At 37.8% G+C, this 18721-nt stretch overlaps 3 protein-coding genes across 3 annotated transcripts; all 3 read left to right on the top strand.

The window, feature by feature from the left end:
- Positions 1-8675: 8675 nt before the first annotated feature.
- LOC141600963 (LEAF RUST 10 DISEASE-RESISTANCE LOCUS RECEPTOR-LIKE PROTEIN KINASE-like 2.7) lies at positions 8676-11632 on the top strand. The gene is made up of 2 exons (XM_074421221.1): positions 8676-9405; positions 11541-11632. The coding sequence occupies exons 1-2, from the start codon at positions 8676-8678 to the stop codon at positions 11630-11632; spliced, it is 822 nt and encodes a 273-aa protein (XP_074277322.1).
- A 441-nt stretch (positions 11633-12073) lies between these two features.
- On the top strand, positions 12074-13973 carry LOC141602648 (LEAF RUST 10 DISEASE-RESISTANCE LOCUS RECEPTOR-LIKE PROTEIN KINASE-like 2.5). Its single transcript, XM_074422818.1, has one exon. It carries the CDS (start codon positions 12303-12305, stop codon positions 13383-13385), a length of 1083 nt encoding a protein of 360 aa, XP_074278919.1. The 5' UTR covers positions 12074-12302; the 3' UTR covers positions 13386-13973.
- A 3403-nt stretch (positions 13974-17376) lies between these two features.
- Positions 17377-18177, top strand: LOC141600962 (LEAF RUST 10 DISEASE-RESISTANCE LOCUS RECEPTOR-LIKE PROTEIN KINASE-like 1.3). Its single transcript, XM_074421220.1, has one exon. It carries the CDS (start codon positions 17377-17379, stop codon positions 18175-18177), a length of 801 nt encoding a protein of 266 aa, XP_074277321.1.
- Positions 18178-18721: the final 544 nt, after the last annotated feature.

The raw sequence follows: 18721 nt of genomic DNA, 5'->3' as shown, positions 1-18721 counted from the left end.
CACACCGACCCCACTCACCCTGTGCTAGGGCCGGTATGAGGCCGACATGGCAGAGCAGCTCATCCTGAAGAATGATCTGCGTCGGGGGAATCCATCTTTTCGACACCCCACTCTTGTCCGCCTCAAAAAGCCTCATCGCCCGACCTCTCATCCGCATTAAGAGGGACCTTCTTTGCGTCCATCTTAAGCTTGCTCCGGGTGACCCATTTCTCACGCTCGCCTTACTCTCGCACCGCAAATTAACTTCTTTGGAAGGACCGGGCGCGGATAGTCATCCGGCACCTCAACATACACCCACCGATCTTTCCAGTCCTTGCAGGAGGAAAGCTTATCAACGGAGACGTAACCCGCTCCATTTGCACGTTGTACCATCCGACGCGGCCAGAAATGACGGCCGAAGGTGGTGAAGCCGACGGAATAAATTAACCGTTGGGACCTCCCCCTTGAAGAGACAGAGCCAGACAAAGCCGACTATGGTTCTAATGGCCAACGGGTGCAGCTGGGCCACGGCGACGTTCATGGCTCTAATAATGGCCATAACGTAATCATTCAGCGGAAACCGGAGCCCGTACTCCAGGTGCCGGATGTATACGCCGGTGCAACCCGGGGGAGGGCAACAGACAGCCTGACCCTCCTCAGGGATAACAATTTTGTATCCCCTGCCGAAGTAGAAGTGGCCCTCGAAAAATGTTTTGCCGGAACAACTGGCGAACTTATGGGTCCAGGCACGGTCAGGGCAGACCTTACAAGGTTCGCCGTGATCCATGACGTACTGCCTCCCCTCATTAGGATGAGCCCTTTCAGCACCATCACCGTCATCATCAACGTCATCATCATCCTCCCAACCCTCCAAAGCTTCTGGATCAACTTCGGGAGAAGGAGACCTAGGACCCTCGGACCTTAGCGGGACGGCGGCCAGAGCCTCCTCTTCATCAAGACGCGACGGGGAACCCCCCGGCACACGGTTACTAGGACCGGCATCAGCAAAAGACATGATTCACAACGAAAACTTAATGAAAAAGTTAAAAATTTGTTTGTTTACCTTGAAGAAAAGTGAGCCGCCGAAGTAACGACTCTGAAGATTAGAAGAGAAAAGAAGCCCTTGAAAGTCTAGAGAGAAGAAAATTTTAGAGAGAATGGAATTGGTGGCCAATTTCAGGGACTAACTGCCCTATTTATAGGGGAAAGCCCATGAAGAAGGGCCAATCAGGGCACAGCCCATGAAACGCCAGCCAATCAGCGAACAGACACGTGTCAGACATGCAACCACGGAATGTCAATCGTTGCAACAGTTGAACGTCAATCAATGCAACAGTGACCAAGCGTCTTCAACACGCCCCTTCAAATCTCTCTGCCCATTCATCTTCCTCAACAAACTCCTAAATATCTGTTCTCCGCCGGCCACATGATCAACCAAGTTTGTCAGCACCGGCTGGGGGCAATCAAAAGCACACGGCGCTCACAACCTCGGTCTCGGCCAGCACCACTTTCTTTTCCACATCTGATGTCTATTACACATCCATGTGGAGGGGGGATATGGTACGGCCTAAGCAGAGCCACGCCGAGGTAGAAGAAGCCGGGGCAGAAAAATTTCGTCTTGCGCAGAATATACGCTCAACATACATCGGAGCCCATACCACGGCATAGACTACACTGGGGGCAAATTGATGGGGTATATTCTGCACCCGCTGACCAGTCAACATATTGAGCAAGGTCAAAGATATCCACAGCAAGTCAACGGCTTAGACAAATTTAACCGACTAACCAAGCCCGCGGCTGTCGGCTGTCTCTTGGGTCCCGGCTGGGGCAACTAGCCAGCCGAGGCACACATCCGCGAACTCATATCCAAGACCCCTCGGCGGTGAGTCAACAGGGCCCGCCGGCCTGCCATGGGTCCCTCGGCCGAGGGGTAGATTAGTCTTTGCACCTGCTAGCCACTTGGCCACTACGTGACAAAAGGTGAAAGTCTATAAATACTACTCAACTCTCATTGAGGAGGAGATCCACAATTTAACCTAAGAATCACTATTCATGTGGTAATATCTTCCTTATCTCTCTACAATATATACTTCGCCAAGTAACAACAACTTATCTCTCTAAGTTTACTGACTTGAGCGTCGGAGTGAGATCGCTCGGTCCAAAGCCGAGCCCTCAGTTTGTTCATCGTTTCAGGAGACCGCAAGGAGGATTCAACCAAAGACGTCATTCTACAAGCACGGGTGGTAACAAATAACTGCTCCGGAATTACACTCGGAACACCTGTAACTTTGCACGGATTTTAAGCTAGTAATCATATAAATCGTATTCAAAAATATTGATTCCAAATTTATTTATATCATATTACTATATTAGCTATTTTATAACACAAGATTGTAATTTTGTATTATTTATCGTACAGGACTACATGTTACAGTGGCTCTCATTTTGGTCATCAGTTGTGTTGTATCAGGTAAACTGTAGTTCATTTGGAACATTCAGTTTTAATTTCCGAAAGGCATTTTAAAGTTTAGATCAATCTAAATATATTCATGACCTACTCACTAAATATCACATGATTGATGCTAAGCCCAACACCACGCCGTTAGCTACTTCTCCACCCTTAGTTCGTGAAGATCACCTTCCTATTCATGACCATGCCACCTATCGAGCCATTGTTGGCAGTCTTCAATACTTGTCTCTAACCAGGCCTGACATCGCCTTTGCCATAAACCGTCTGGCTCAGTTTCTGCATCATCCTACCATCAATCATTGGACAACTCTCAAACGATTACTTCGCTACCTACAAGGCACTCAAACCGTTGGCCTTCAATTATATCGAGATTCACCCTCCCGTCTTCATGCATTTTGTGATGCTGATCATGCAGGCGACAAGGACACCTATGTATCCACGACAGGCTACCTTCTCTACCTCGGACGAAATCCAATTTCCTGGTCCTCCAAGAAGCAACGTGGCCTGGCTCTCTCCACTACTGAAGCTGAGTTCCGTGCCATTGCCTCGGTCACAACTGAAGTACTATGGCTGCGCAATCTTCTTAATGAGCTTCACATTACCATTACCACTCCTCCGGCCATCTTTTGTGACAACATTTCTGCCACTCTTTATGCTAAAAACCCGGTTTTCCACTCTCGTATGAAGCACATGGCGCTATCATTTCACTTTGTCAAACAACAGCTGCTTCACGGCCAAATCCGCATTCAACATGTTGCTAGCAAAGATCAATTGGCCGATATTCTCACTAAGCCTCTTCACAAAACCCAGTATCTCGAACTTCGATCCAAGATTGGCCTCACTAATCGGACGTCCATCTTGCGGGGGCGTATTAACCATATCTCATCAAATTAGGAAAATATTCATTGATTGTGTAAATAATGTAATTTAGGAAAACTATCTTTGTAATTATCTACCCTATACCTAATTGCCATCCTCCTGTAAAGCTATATATACCTTTGTATCTCTCATTCATTGAAATATACAATTTCATTCACAAAACAACCCAAGTCTTATAATAATTACGGTCAACAAGTTGGTTTTGCAACGAGTATATACTTAAAACTGTTGATTGGAGCAATTCTCGCTAAAGGCGTGTGATCTATCAAGTGAACGACACTTGTTTTGATTTCAGGCACACACAAAGCATGCAGCTGCTTCATTCACGTTACAATTTTAATTGAAGTTTCGTTCACCAAGGACTTTGTTAATTGTTACCCCACGCTAGATGGCCATTTAGAATAATTAGTTTTCAATTAAACCTAAAACTATAAATAGGTAATTGGACTATTAATAGATAAGACAGTTTTTTAGTATATGAAAATCTAAATTGAAGTTAAGAAGTAGAAGACCATAAAATCCAGTATATGAGGTTTATTTTGATGGCGAGATGATGTTAAGAGTGAAAATCAAAGTGAATGCTTCAAAGTTAAGATTAGTATGGCTCTATGAGAAGATAACAATTCAAATTAACATGAAAGAGATAAAAAATTGGAATATTTCAAGATACTTTTACAAAGTTTAATTAAAAACATGTAAAAATTGTTTGTTAATTTCTTCCTCTAATTATCTATCAACTAGTTTTTGAACCCGTGCATTGCACGGGTGGTAACGAAATTTATTATTAAAAGTAAAAACTTATACATTTTTTTAATGTAGTAGATAACTAAATTTTAGAAAATTTTACTTTGCCTATCCATACACTTTTATTAAGTTTATGTTACATAATTTTATTCGAATTACTCTGTTTTTTTTTCCTGGACATTTTAATTTATGAAAGTTGAAATCTGAAAAGTGGATATATAATTGTTGTAGATTTCATAAACATGTTACTTTATGCAATATACATTTAATTTTACTCGTTGTTGTACGCTCTTTTTTTTCATATTACCTCTCTTGTTTATTCTCCTCTCAATTCTCTACCTTCTATCTCATTTACTCTCCCACCCACCATCACTTGGACACTGGAAGCAACATTCGTCATCACTGACCGACTACCTGGAGATCCACCAGCAGACCCTCAGTGGTGACCGCACCAAACACTTCGGATTACGACGTCCTTCTCAACCCATATCTCAACAACCCCCACAACTAACCACCCCTGTAAATCATCCTACATCCTCCAACTATCCTACCCCTTCTTGCCCATCATCCCCTACGTCTCTCTCAACCCATATCTCAACAACCTCCACAACTAACCACCTCTGTAAACCGTGTCCTACGTCCTCTAACTACCCTAACCCATCTTGCCGGCACCATGCCCTACGTCCCATACCTCCAGCGTAACTACCATCGTCCCCAGCCTCGAAGCCTAACCCTGCTCCGTCGTCTGTCAGGTTATGGGGTGGTTAGTGGGGCAGCAGGTGGGGCTTGTGTGGTGGTTTTATTTTCGGGATTTTTAAGGTTTTTGATTAATAATTTGTCCTTTCTTTGTGTATGAGATCGAAATAATTGGTGTAAAGTCAGAATAAGGCGGAAAAAATGTGTAGGATTTAACATTTTGTGTGGAGGAATGAATACAATAATCTGACAATCAAACAACTTCTTATTTCCTAATGATCATCATTTTTCTATTCTCATAACTTAGCTGAGGCAACCAACAACACTTAATGAGAAAGATTGTTGTTTGCTCCGTAAGAAAATTCTAAAAAGAAAAAAAAACTAACCAAGAGTAATAAATTTGTTTAGACCATATACAGACCAACTAAATAAAAATAAGACGATAGAATTAAAGATTTGGCGAAATAAAGTTCAATTTAATCTTTGTTCACACAACCTTCGATATTGTAATCTTTATTTCCGCATTATCAAGCATTGTACAAACTTTGTAATAAGTTATTAATAATATTATTTAATCTTTTTTTCGCACTCTTATTTTCTCCTTTATTATCTCGAGTGATATCGTTTCGGAGCCCTGACTCATACCAAGTCGTGTGTCTTGGCACGGGGGCACACGTTCATTTCAAACACGAAGAAATAAGGACATGACAGTGGGCTCAAGGATGAGAAGTAAGTTGAAGTTTGGAGACACAATAGATAATATTGACATTATTCTCAAGACAAATTAAATTTGATTGTGTCGAAACTAAACCTCAAACCCACAATTGAGACCGCGAGACTGTAGCGAATTTCATAAAAATAATGCATTTGGAGACTTTGGCACAATTTATAATTCTATGGAAGTTGCAAGTAAGGCTAACATCGTAACAGATAAAATGTCGATGTGATCAAATAAATCATCTGGTAATTTTTGTTGTTGAAAGTAACCGAATTTCACAATCATAGAACTATATATACTTGAATTACTGGACAGCCTTTGAAACTTGACAATATACTGCAACAAACACCAATGATGAGGTGCGTCGTACGTGTTTTGCAATATGGTAGATGGTCTAAGTCAGGTTAAAATAGATTTTGTAAACTATTTGCAGAAAGGAGGGAGTATAAAACATATGCAGGATATCTATTTTAATGTGGATATGCTTTGTGTTGTGATCATATGGTAAAATGATATGATGTAGAAATAGTTTTGTAAAATGAGATAAAACTAATCTCTTAAAATTGAACAAACCAAATGATCGTATAAAATGAATCATAATATTTCACCCAAAGATTTTCTAATGTAACATATTTCTTCAAGTAATCCATACGGAAATGGTTATAATGATATACTACTTTGAAAGTTGACAGTTATTTGATAAGATTGCAATTTGAGAATTGAGTTCAACCCAATCTAAATGAAAATAATTTGACCTTCGCACCATCTTTAAAGATCTTTCATTCTGTTGTGTAATTTAGACTTTAAAGTTTGAATCTCGTCATTCATTGTTGTTAACACCAATAAAAACTCGTACAAAGTAAAAAAAAAAAAAAAAAAAAAAAAATAGACAAACTGCTTCATCTGTCATAGTTTTTGCTGTCATATATACTACGAAATATTTTGCGGAATATGACAAACTGAAAGGAACATTAAGAATTTAGTTATGAACAAATACTAAGGTAAAAGTAACAAAAAAATGTTATTCAGCAATCGATTCAAATTATTCTAAAATGTAACACGGATCACACTCTACTCTCTATAGCAACAAATCAACAATACAATACTATACCTCAAATAACTTATGAATAGAAAGATCATAGATGTATGAACAAACCCGCGCAACTTGAGTCATGACATTAAAAAAAACTTTTGGCAAAGTGATCCAAGTGTATGCTTACTAACTTTGTTTGTGGAATATTACGGAGTATGTATTTATATTGGCCATCAATCATCATGAATGCAAAACGGATGTGCATTGAAATAGCTTCACAAACCTACAATAAGACGGTCTCATTTCGCAAGACGAACATTTTCTGTAAAAATCCATTCGTCTTGCTAACCGTAAGAGATTGTTTTTATTTTTATTTTTATTTTAAATGAACCGTAAAAATAACGTAATCAACGAAGATTTGTTAAATAAGCTGGGTAAATAAGAAGATGAAAACAGAAGTAGTAACTTTTTCTTTGGTATTTTGAACTTCCATTTCGTAAACCTTCTATATTGTTCCCTAATAATAGTTCCATAATAATTAAACCGTAAAATATCAAAATATTAAGATTTGGAATTTGACAGTTATGGCGAGAAAAGATATTTTCACATTGTTTCGCATCTTTTGTGGAGGGTGTTTTGCAACCTTAATTTGATTTGATTTGATTTGATTTCCATTTTTTTACAATTATATATTTAATATCCATATATGGGCTTTACTTACCAAACAAAGAACTGAATTAAGCTGCTCTTGACACGTGGCTAATGAATTAAGACGATGACATGTGGCAGATGGTTTTTGCTTTAATATAATATATGATTTTAATAGAAATTTATTTTCTACAGGCTTTTTTTGCAGCAACCACGTTTATGCTTTGTTGTATAAAAAAACGAAGATCAACCAAAAAATTTAGCATTTTTTGGAAGTCAAAGGCAAAAAAGTGCCCAAATGTTAATGCCTTCTTACAAATTTATGGTTCATTGACTTTAACAAGACACACATAGGCAAATATAAAGAAAATGACCAATGGTTTCAAAGACAAACTTGGTGAAGGTGGTTATGCTATTGTGTACAAAGGCAAACTATTGAGCGGTCGTCTTATCGCAGTGAAGGTGTTGAAACAATCCAAGGGAGACGGGGAGAACTTTCTCAACGAGGTAGCTAGCATCAGTAGAACTAACCATGTCAATATTGTTGCTCTTTTAGGTTTTTGCTTTGAGGGTAACAAAAGAGCCTTGATATATGAATATTTGTCAAATGGGTCTCTTGAGAAGTTTACATTTCATGGTGCAAGTGTTATCAATCAATCCTTACCTTGGGAAACACTATTTAATATCGCCGTATGTATCGCAAAAGGACTTGACTACTTACACCGAGGTTGTAACGCTCGGATTTTGCACTTTGATATTAAACCGCATAATATACTCGGATGTACGCGGTCTTACCTTGTGTTAGCAAAACAAAGAGACTGTTTCCGAGTAAAACACTCTTGTTCCATTTGTCTCAAAAAAAAAAATCCCGACATTTTTCTCTCCAGTCTTATAACCATTAGTCATTCCGGTTATGTTTTATTCAGGTCGGACCATTTTCGGTTCAAATATGTTTTACGTGTCATTGCCGAGTCTTTTATTGTTAATGGACAGTGTTCGAGATCAACAAGCTTCAGAGTAGTTGGGTTAATTCTGTATCACCTTGTGTAGTTAAGGGCTAATACAACACTTTCTCCGATAGTCCGATACTATACGGCATGACAAAAGTCCTACATGATTTTGTTGTTTTTGTTATTATCTCCCCAATACACGCCAGTGTATTTACACTTAACAAAACCTAATGAATGATCGGAGAAATTAGGTACTATAGGCGATAAGGTTTGAATCGACTTTCATGAAGTCTTCCAAAGACTCCAAGCAACTTTAGAGAAAAAATAGCAGTGTCACTTTCATCAAGTCTTCCAAAGACTCCAAGCAATTCTAATGGAGTCAACGTAGACTCGTTCCACAATCTTAGAAGTAAGAAATATATGCTATACGGAGGAGAACTTGAGAATGCTTTGATTATACAATACAACAATACAATAATATCATCATCTGAAATTCCAGCAGGAGTAACCTCCCTTTTTTTCTATTACTATTATTATACTTTATTTCGGGCTTACCAAATGTTACCTACTACTATTTCCTTTGTTATTTCCGTTATTCTGCTTGTATTGCCTACATCAATTAGTGTTGATAACAGCTACGAGGCTTGTTCTTCTGCATTATTTTCATGTGGAAAAATTGTTTCTGATGTTGGGTATCCATTTTGGGGGGGCGAGAGGCCGAAATATTGTGGCCACCCGTCCTTGCAGCTCCAATGCCTTGCCAGTGATATGGGAGATCAAGTCCAACTAGTTATCAATCAAGACAAACACGCAATCTATGATGTTATCAGCATGAAACTTGACCACCGTAACATTACCCTTGTCCTCCGTGGGTATGAAGGCATTACTTGCACAACATTTAGTAAGGAGTATAGTGAGTTCTTCAACTTCACCTCAAATGATGAGAGCATTACCTTAATCTACAATTGCCCAAAACACTTGTCCATGGGTAATCTTCATGACCCAGTTCCATGCTTCGGATTTCCAACCCATAATTATGAAGCTTATTACGTGCATAACATGTCAGCTATAAAGGAATATGCATCTTGTAGCTCATTTGAGTTCCCAGTTCTTAAGGATCAGTTGGATCTTTATAATCAAGGAAAACTGGGAGCATTTACTCGAGTCTTAAAGCATGGGTTTGAGGTCAGATATAAGTATTCATCCGACTCTATCAATTGTACGAGTTGGGGCGGTACTTGTGGGTCGTCTGATCATTCGGATTTTGTGTGCTTCTACCGAAAGTCAAGTAAGTATATTGTTGAGTTTATGGATTCAAGTACCTAAGAGGGGGAGGGGGTGAATTAGGTACTCTTTTAAAAATTTTAACTTCAACTTTATTGGATTAAAGTAAGTTAAGTAAACAAAAGAGATTGAAGGATACTTTGAATAATATTGAAAGATTGAACAAGTATCACGATGAATGTTTGCTGAAGTATGAAAGCAACAATCGTTCTGACTGTATCTATTTGTCTCAGTTTGTGGAATATTACTGTAGACCAAATGCGACAGTATGATGAACTGTTGCTTCTAAGGTTAAGCGAAACAATACAAACAAACAAAGTAAAAAGGCAGCGGAATTAAAGTGATAAACAATGAACACGAGTTTTTGAATTGGTTCGGCAAATACTAAAGTGCCTACGTCCAATCTACCTTTTTATTACTTTCCTTTAGTGATCTACTCCGACAACTAAAAGACCCTTGTAATAAAAGACGCCAACCTACTCCGGTTGCAAAGCTAGTACAAGAACTACTCCGTTCTTATGACAAGCTAACTCGCAATCTACTCCGATTGCCAAGAGTTAAAGGACTACTCCGTCCTAGAACTCAACAACTCGCAACCTACTCCGGTTGCCAACTCACAACCTACTCCGGTTGTCAAGAGATAAGGACTACTCCGTCCTAAACTCTACTAACACACTTAAAATGTAAAGGATCAAGTTTCCACTAACACATTCTTAACAAAGAATAGAGGTGGACAACTTTTACAAGATCAACACTTTTAAGCAAGAGAGTTTAGTATAGAAAAGCAACAGTAGCCACGACTGTAGAAACTGAAAGACACTTGAAGACTTTTAAAGGATTTTGCAAACAAACACAATTTTAAAGCTTTGAAAATGATTTGCAAAGTTGGAAGAATTAATTCAGAAAAGTCTTGGGGATTTAATGAGGAGGAGCACGGTTTATATAGAGGAGGTGAGTGAAGGGGTTGCTAGGGTTTTGAAGGGTCAAAGACCTCACATGTGAAGACCATTTACAACCACCCAAAACTTGCACCAAAGAGGGGTCTTTTGCAAAGGAAAGAAAAGAGAAAGAAGGTTTGAAAGATAACCTTAAATGCTCATGCAAAATCAGAAAACAAAGGATGTGAGACAAGTCACATGATGACAAGTTAACACAAATATGGCAAAAAGCATTTCTTCTTTCTTAAAGACCAAAGGATTGAATTTGCATAAAGAGGAAACATTTTGAAATAATTCAAACCACTCTTTAGAGAATACTACCTCCTTAATAAAATCTGATATTCATCTTTGAAAAATGAATCACGTGAAAGCTTTTGAAAGATAAAAAGGATCTTCAAGTTTTTACGAGTTGTGGCATAATCCAAACAGCTGTTTGCGTGTGAAAGCAACAGTCGTCTGGACTGTTTCTATTACTCTAATATACTCTACTTTCTCACTTGTACATTAGATGACACTTGACTAAATACAATGGGATGATTAACAACTTCAACACTTCTTAATCCAAGCTTGATTACATCATTAATCCTGAAAAGGTAAACTAAGAATACACAAATCAAATGGGCATGTTATCATCAACATAAGGAACCCAACATATATTACTCCGCAGTATTTATTCCCTTAAATGTACAAGTATTGTTTTATAAACTGCTTCCAAAATGAAGAATTTTACAGTGTAGAGCTACGTTGTGTCGTTGTCTGACAACATTACTCCCCAACCCCGTCACTTGCGGGACCTGTTGAGGATCTATGTTAGTGTTGTTGCTATTTATTGTATTTCATTTAATGGGTATTGCACAAATATTAAAGCCTAAATCACTGCACACATTTTCGTCATATCACTCGTCCATCTAATTGTTTCAATCCCATCTGCAGGAAATTGGAAGCTCATTCTCGGAATAGGTACGAGGTTATCGACAATGCTTCGAGATCACAATGAATTTTATACATAGTTTCTGTCTTTGACCGAGAAAATAATGTAAAATACCTGGTTGATTTTACTTTTTCGGGCATTCCGGGGCGTACTTTTGCTTTTAGGCCTCAATATTGGTGTCTCTTTGTTACTTCAAACTCAGTCCCGTTCACCAAAGATTTCTGTCAAGGATACTTTCTAGAGATCCTGTCACATCTGACCTCGAAACAGGGAACACATTACATGGTATACCAGTCTTTTCTTATACTGAGCTTCAAGAAGCCACCAACAATTTTGATGCAGCCCGGGAACTAGGAATATAGATGAATATGGAGTAATTTGAGCAAAAGAAAGGAATATAACATAAGGTGAAGAGATTAAAGGGGAAAAATGGTCATGAAAATAGACAAAAGGCGAAAAAAAAAAAAAAAAAGAACCGGAATATTTCACCTGAGTTGGGATTTGGGAGCAAATTCTTGCGTGACTTGAAGTTAAGAGAGTAATTTTAGCATTTTGTTTTAAAAGGGAGTTATTTTAGCAAAACGTGTTTCATAAGGGAGTAATATCTAATTTACTCTTTATTTATATATATATATATATATATATATATATATATATATATATATATATATATATATATATATATATATATATATTTTCGCCCATATTAATGTACTCGTAACTTTTATATTATTGATTCTACATTTGTGTTAGTATACGAAAATCCGAATTCAATTTGATGAAGGACAAGACCATGAAATTAGTTTGCTGTATGAGAGAAGATGGCAAATTATATGCTGAAAAGTTGAAATTAGTGTGACTATATAGAAACAAATTGAGATTAAACATGAGAGAGATCAAAAATTGGAATTGTTAAGGCCAATTTTACAAAGTTTAATTAAGAGCGTGTAGAAACTGTTTGTTAATTTAAAGATTCATTTCCTCCTCTAATTATTCCTTCTTCCTGCAGCCTTTTTTGCAGCGGACACGTTTATGCTTTGTTGTCTCAGAAGACGAAGATCAACTATAACATTTAGCATTTTCTGGAAGTCAAAGGCAACAAAGTGCCCAAATGTGGATACCTTCTTACAAATTTATGGTTCCCTGGCTTTAACAAGGCACACATATGCGAATATAAAGAAAATGACAAACGGTTTTAAAGACAAACTTGGTGAAGGTGGTTATGCTATTGTGTACAAAGGCAAACTATTGAGCGGTCGTCTTATCGCAGTGAAGGTGTTGAAACAATCCAAGGGAGACGGGGAGGACTTTCTCAATGAGGTAGCTAGCATCAGTAGAACTAATCACGTTAATATTGTTGCTCTTTTAGGATTTTGTTTTGAGGGTAACAAAAGAGCCCTGATATATGAATATTTGCCAAATGGGTCTCTTGAAAAGTTTACATTTCATGGTGCAAGTGCTAGCAATCAATCCTTACCATGGAATACACTATTTAATATCGCCATAGGTATCGCAAAAGGACTTGACTACCTACACCGAGATTGTAACGCTCGGATTTTGCACTTTGATATTAAGCCTCACAATATTCTATTGGATGAAAAGTTCTGCCCAAAGATTTCGGACTTTGGGCTTGCCAGACTATGTCCCTTACAAGTAAGTACCATATCAATGATGGAAGCGAGAGGGACTATAGGTTATATAGCTCCTGAAGTTTTTTGTAGGACTATTGGTGGAGTTTCCCATAAATCCGATGTTTATAGCTTCGGAATGATGGTTTTGGATATGGTTTGTGGCCGTAAAAATTTGTCAGCTGATCAGCAAAGAAGCAGTCAAGTGTATTTTCCGCAGTGGATATATGACCGACTTGAAGTTGAGAGCGAATCTCCATTTGAAGGAACTACAAATGCTGAAGAAAAGGTCGTACAGAGAAAGATGATTTTGGTAAGCTTATGGTGCATTCAGACTTATCCAACAGATCGTCCATCAATGAGTCGTGTGGTGGATATGCTACATGGGTGCCTTGAATCGATAGATATGCCGCCTAAGCGAAATTTCTCTTCTCCTCCAAGATTGGTCTTAGATACTTCTGGAACTTTCACTGAAATCAGTGATTGAGAAAGACAGAAAGCCGATATCTTCGTGTATTATACACATAATATGTGACTATAAAAATGTCAAGTAGCCATTTAATGCAACTGTTAATCTGAATGGATTTTTGAGTAAATCATAATGTATCTGAATGATTGATGGTGAATATCCAACACGAGTAAACTATAATGGCTTGTCTCCTTGCACTTAAGCCGTAATGCTCGGATTTTGCACTTTGACATCAAGCCACACAACATTTTACTAGACGAAGACTTCTGCCCAAAGATATTACACTTTGGGCTAACCAGGTTATATATCTCTAATAAGACCAGTACTATAGCAATGCTAGAAAAAAGAAATTGAACTACTCGTTAAATGATCACGGAGGAGTCTATGAAGGTCTCTAGACCAGGCAGGTAGGCAAACGGGTCAGCCACGTTGGATGAAGTTTCATGTATCCAGTCTCCTGTTGCACTGTCATATGCAAGTGCCTTAGAGTATCAGGTCCCTGGGATTGGTATGGTAATTTTTTATGAGGGCATATGGTACTTGTTGAGATATTATTCCCAGCTCATTGCTTGCTGTCATCTGACTCATCAACAGCTCAGCTTACCTATAACAAACTGCTTTAGTTTGTTTGAAGGTTGTTACTGCTTTAGTTTGTTTGATGGTTGTTAGTACAGTTCATCTCATCAATTCATTCATTTGTTGTAAGTTAACAGAACATAATCAAGGAAATTAATTCTCTTTTATTTACATTGTTGTTCAACCGTTTCTCTAAATTCTTCTACTACTTGTTTTCTCTCCATTAATGGAGTATAGTTTGAAGAAATTCTACATGGTATCATTGTCAACGATCCTGTGTTCTAGCAAAATTGTTTCTTCAAATCGCTAATTCCGCTGCAAATTCAGATTTTTGATTCAATTTCGATCATTTTTAGGTCAATTTTTCAATCAAATTAGGTCAAGTTCTTTGTTATTTCAATCAATATTTCTCTCGATTTTGATCAATCTTTTGATCATTTTCGATTATCTTCTCGATCAAAGTAAAATTCGTCGTTCAAAATTAGGTCAAAATCTTCGATCAAACACTTTGACATCAAGCCTCACAATATTTTACTAGATGAAGAGTTCCGCCCTAAGATATCGGATTTTGGGCTAGCAATGTTATGTCCGATACAAGACAAAACCATATCAATGCTAGAAGCAAGAGGGACTATAGGTTATATAGCTCCTGAAGTCATTTGTAGGACTGTTGGCGGAGTTTCTCACAAATCAGGTGTCTATAGCTTCGGGATGATGGTTTTAGATATGGTTTGCGGTCGGAAAAACATGTCAGCTAATCAGCAAAGAAGCAGTGATGTATATTTTCCACAGTGGATATACGACCGACTTGAACATGAGAACGAATCTCCATTTGAAGGTACTTCGAATGATGAAGAAAAGGCGGTACAAAGAAAGATGATTTTAGTGAGGTTATGGTGCATTCAGACTTATCCATCAATGAGTCAGGTGGTAGATATGCTACAAGGGTGCCTCGAGTCCATAGAACCTCCCAAGAGGAATCTCTCATTGCTTCATAGATTGGCCTTAGATACTTTCGAAACTCTGACAGAAACAAGTGACTGAGAGACTGAGAGTGAGCGAAACTTCATGTTTCTTATTGGTATCTGCCTGTATTATACGAAGATTACGGGACTCAAGAATGTCAATTGTCCCATTTATGAAATTGTATATTTCGAATTATTTGAAAAATCATAGTTATTGCCGAAGAAACAATGAAGAAAAGCTGTTTGTGGTTTAGACTTGGGCTCGGATTTTAACTTCAAGCCTTTCAGTATTGAAATTTTCATTTTGCTTTGTCAGTTAATTGTTTTTTTTTTTTTTTTTCTTAGGGTTCTCCCTCTACACGCTGACACTGATACATACTCAGTATGATAAATGATTCCAAATTATTATTGCATGTGTAAGATACGCCCCGGATCCCAATTCCACCAGATACCGAGATACGTCAAGCTATCTTCTTTAGAGCAGGCATAATCCTGCAATTGCTTCTAAGAAAAATGACCTTATATGCAGATTGAACCTTTGCTGAATCATTGTTAGTTTACTAGTATTGTTGTGTGAAAGTTTAATATTTTGATTCTTGGGAAAGTGAAATTGGGTTGTACTGATTGATTGTCTTTTTACATGTGGTGAATACTGAATAGTACTCCTTCTAATCTGATATTTCTATCCAAAGGTAACATCAGGCATTGGGGCCGATGAAGACGAGAATTCAGGTTCTTTTACAAAATTCAGCTTCCTTTTGCTGTCTTCTCTCTTTTTATTTGAAACGACGTAGCAGATGATTGAAATTACTGAATATAGATATTTTTTGCAGGTTTATTAAGGTAGCCACAAATCACTCGATACAAATGGCCCGACTTCAGATTGCAGTACCCATGCTTTCCCAGATGATAGAAAATCCTGGATGTAGAAGTTTGTTGCTGGATCATGTAGATTCCTTCGGAAATAGTAATGGAGCAGAATGTCAGAAACTGCTGCTACTGACTCGTACAATCAAAGGCGTCGAACTGTCTTATATAGGGCTTAGAGGAAGAATAATCAGTGAGTATCCTAAATTCCTAATCCTGCAACTTCTTCTAATTAAGAAAAGTACATATCTTTAGTCATCTAATGCAATTTTGACTTATAAACCTGTAAGCTTGGGGTTGAACCTTGGCCTAACCATGGGATCGGGTAAGATGATGAAAGATGTATTCTAAAGACCACATTAATCTGGTTATCAGCCGAGAAGAAAACGCGCCTTACAATATTGGTAACATGAAAATTGCTCACCTTTACATTACCCTTGAGCGCCAAAAGCTTACGGATATTTCTTGTACTTTTTACAGCAGGAAATTTATTGAGGTGTTCAAGTTGAGCCCCAAGTGTCGAGACCATGATCTTTCAGGCTACAATTTCCCGATCTCAAGAAACACATCTTCATGTAACCTTCATGGCTACGTTCCATGCTCTGCGTCTCCAAATAAATATCAAGCTTATCACTCAACTAAGTTTCTGGTGACAAAAAAATAGTAAGATCTTCATAACAGAGAAGTTTGGGAATTGGAAGAGGGCTTGTCTACTTGCACCTAGGCTGTAATGCTCGGATTTTGCACTTTGACATCAAACCACACAACATTCTACTAGATGAAGAGTTCTGCCCAAAGATATTACACTTTGGACTAACCAGTTTATATCTCTAACGAGACCAGTACTATATCAATGCTAGAAAAAAGAAATTGACTCTATGGGGGTAGGATGTATGCGGTCTTACCTTTGTGTTAGCAAAACAAAGAGACTGTTTCCGAGTAAAACACTCTTGTTCCCTTTGTCAAAAAAAAAAAAAAAATCCGACATTTTTCTCTTCTGTCTTATAACCATTAGTCATTCCGGTTATGTTTTATTCAGGCTGGATCATTTTCGGTTCAAATATGTTTTAGGTGTCATTGCCGAGTCTTTTATTGTTAATGAACTGTGTTCGAGATCAACAAGCTTCAGATTGATTGGGTTAATTCTGTATTACCTTGTGTAGTTAAGGGCTAATACAACACTTTTTCCGATAGTCCGATACTATACGGCATGACAAAAGACCTACATGATTTTGTTTTTTGTTATTATCTCCCTAATACACGCCTGTGTATGCATTTATGATCACAATGAAACTTAATACGGAGTAAGATCTAAGCAATGATCGGACAAGTTATGTACTATAGGCGATAAGGTTTGAATCGACTTTGATGAAGTCTTCCAAAGACTCCAAGCAACTTTAGAGAAAAAATAGCAGTGTCACTTTCATCAAGTCTTCCAAAGACTCCAAGCAATTCTAATGGAGTCAACGTAGACTCGTTCCACAATCTAAGAAGTAAGACATACGGAGTAGAACAATACAAAAATAACATCATCTGAAATTCCACAAGAAGAAACCCCTTTTTATATTACTGATATTATACTATATTTTGGGGATTTCTAAATGTTAACTCTTACTAATTTCTTTGCTGTTTCCATCATTCTTCTTATATTGCCTACATCAATTAGTGTTGATAACAGTTACGAAACTTGTTCTACATTATTTTCATGTGGAAACAATATTTCAAATGTCGGGTACCCATTTTGGGGGGCCGGGAGGCCGAAATATTGTGGCCACCCGTCCTTGCAGCTCCAATGTCTTGCCAGTAACAGAGGTGATCAAGTCCAACTAATTATCGATCAAGAAATAAACGCGACCTATGATGTACTCAACATGAAATTGAATCCCCTCGACATTACCCTTGAGCTCCGCGAGTATGAAAACATTATTTGCAAAACCATCCGTAAGGAGTATAGTGAGTTGTTCAACTTCACCTCAAATGATGTGAGCATTAACTTTGTCTATAATTGCCCAACAGACATTTCAGTAAGTAATCTTCATGACCCAATTCCATGCCTCGGGTTTCCAACCGATTATGAAGCTTATTACGTGCATAACATGTCAGCTACAAAGGAATATGCATCTTGTAGCTCATTTGAGTTCCCAGTTCTTAAGGATCAGTTGGATCTTTATAATCAAGGACAAATGAATTCATTTAAAGAAGTCTTAAAGCAGGGGTTTGAGGTCAGATATGAGTATTCATCCGAATGTATCAAATGTAATAATTCGGGTGGTATGTGTGGGTCATATGATTTGGACTTTGCATGCTTCTACAACAATGGAACTGATGAAAATGTGAAGCCAAACCAAAAGTCAGGTACTCCCACTATGTTCCTCTTTGATTATTCGCGATCTTTTAGGTAATACTTTGACCATGTCTCTTTACCATTATATATTATTTTACATCATATACAGCAAATTCCGCTGCAACTTTTAAATCTCTAAATCAACACTTAAAATCGACTTAGTTCTACATCAGATTGTACCACCCCATTTACAAGGGAGCCTTTAGTATGACCTACCTAGCAAATAAGGGCGTTACCATCTCGGCTGCGTGAGGTAGTACATATCAAATAGACCATAAAGAAACATTTAAAGTTACATATTAGAAACGAAAATAAAGTAAGGTTACAATCAATCCAAAACTCCAAATACAACTGATGAAATGTAAAACAAATGTCATCTCAAACTCAGCGGAAGCTACAATAGTGAATCTCTCCTCCGCTGCCCATCCATCCTACATACACAAGCTATACTAAATCAACACCTGCTAGAACTCATTGCTCCCCATTTGCCGAAAATATCAAATGATTCACCACAGTTTTGGAAAACATACAAGGTCAGTAACATTTATACAATCAATCATAATAAGGAATACAAACACATACACTACTCCACACACACAAGT

Source organism: Silene latifolia, chromosome 9 (genome assembly GCF_048544455.1).
Source record: "Silene latifolia isolate original U9 population chromosome 9, ASM4854445v1, whole genome shotgun sequence".
NCBI classification, from domain to species: Eukaryota; Viridiplantae; Streptophyta; class Magnoliopsida; order Caryophyllales; family Caryophyllaceae; genus Silene; species Silene latifolia.
The sequence above is the reverse complement of the archived record's forward strand: the minus strand, read 5'-3'. Positions and strand labels throughout refer to the sequence as shown.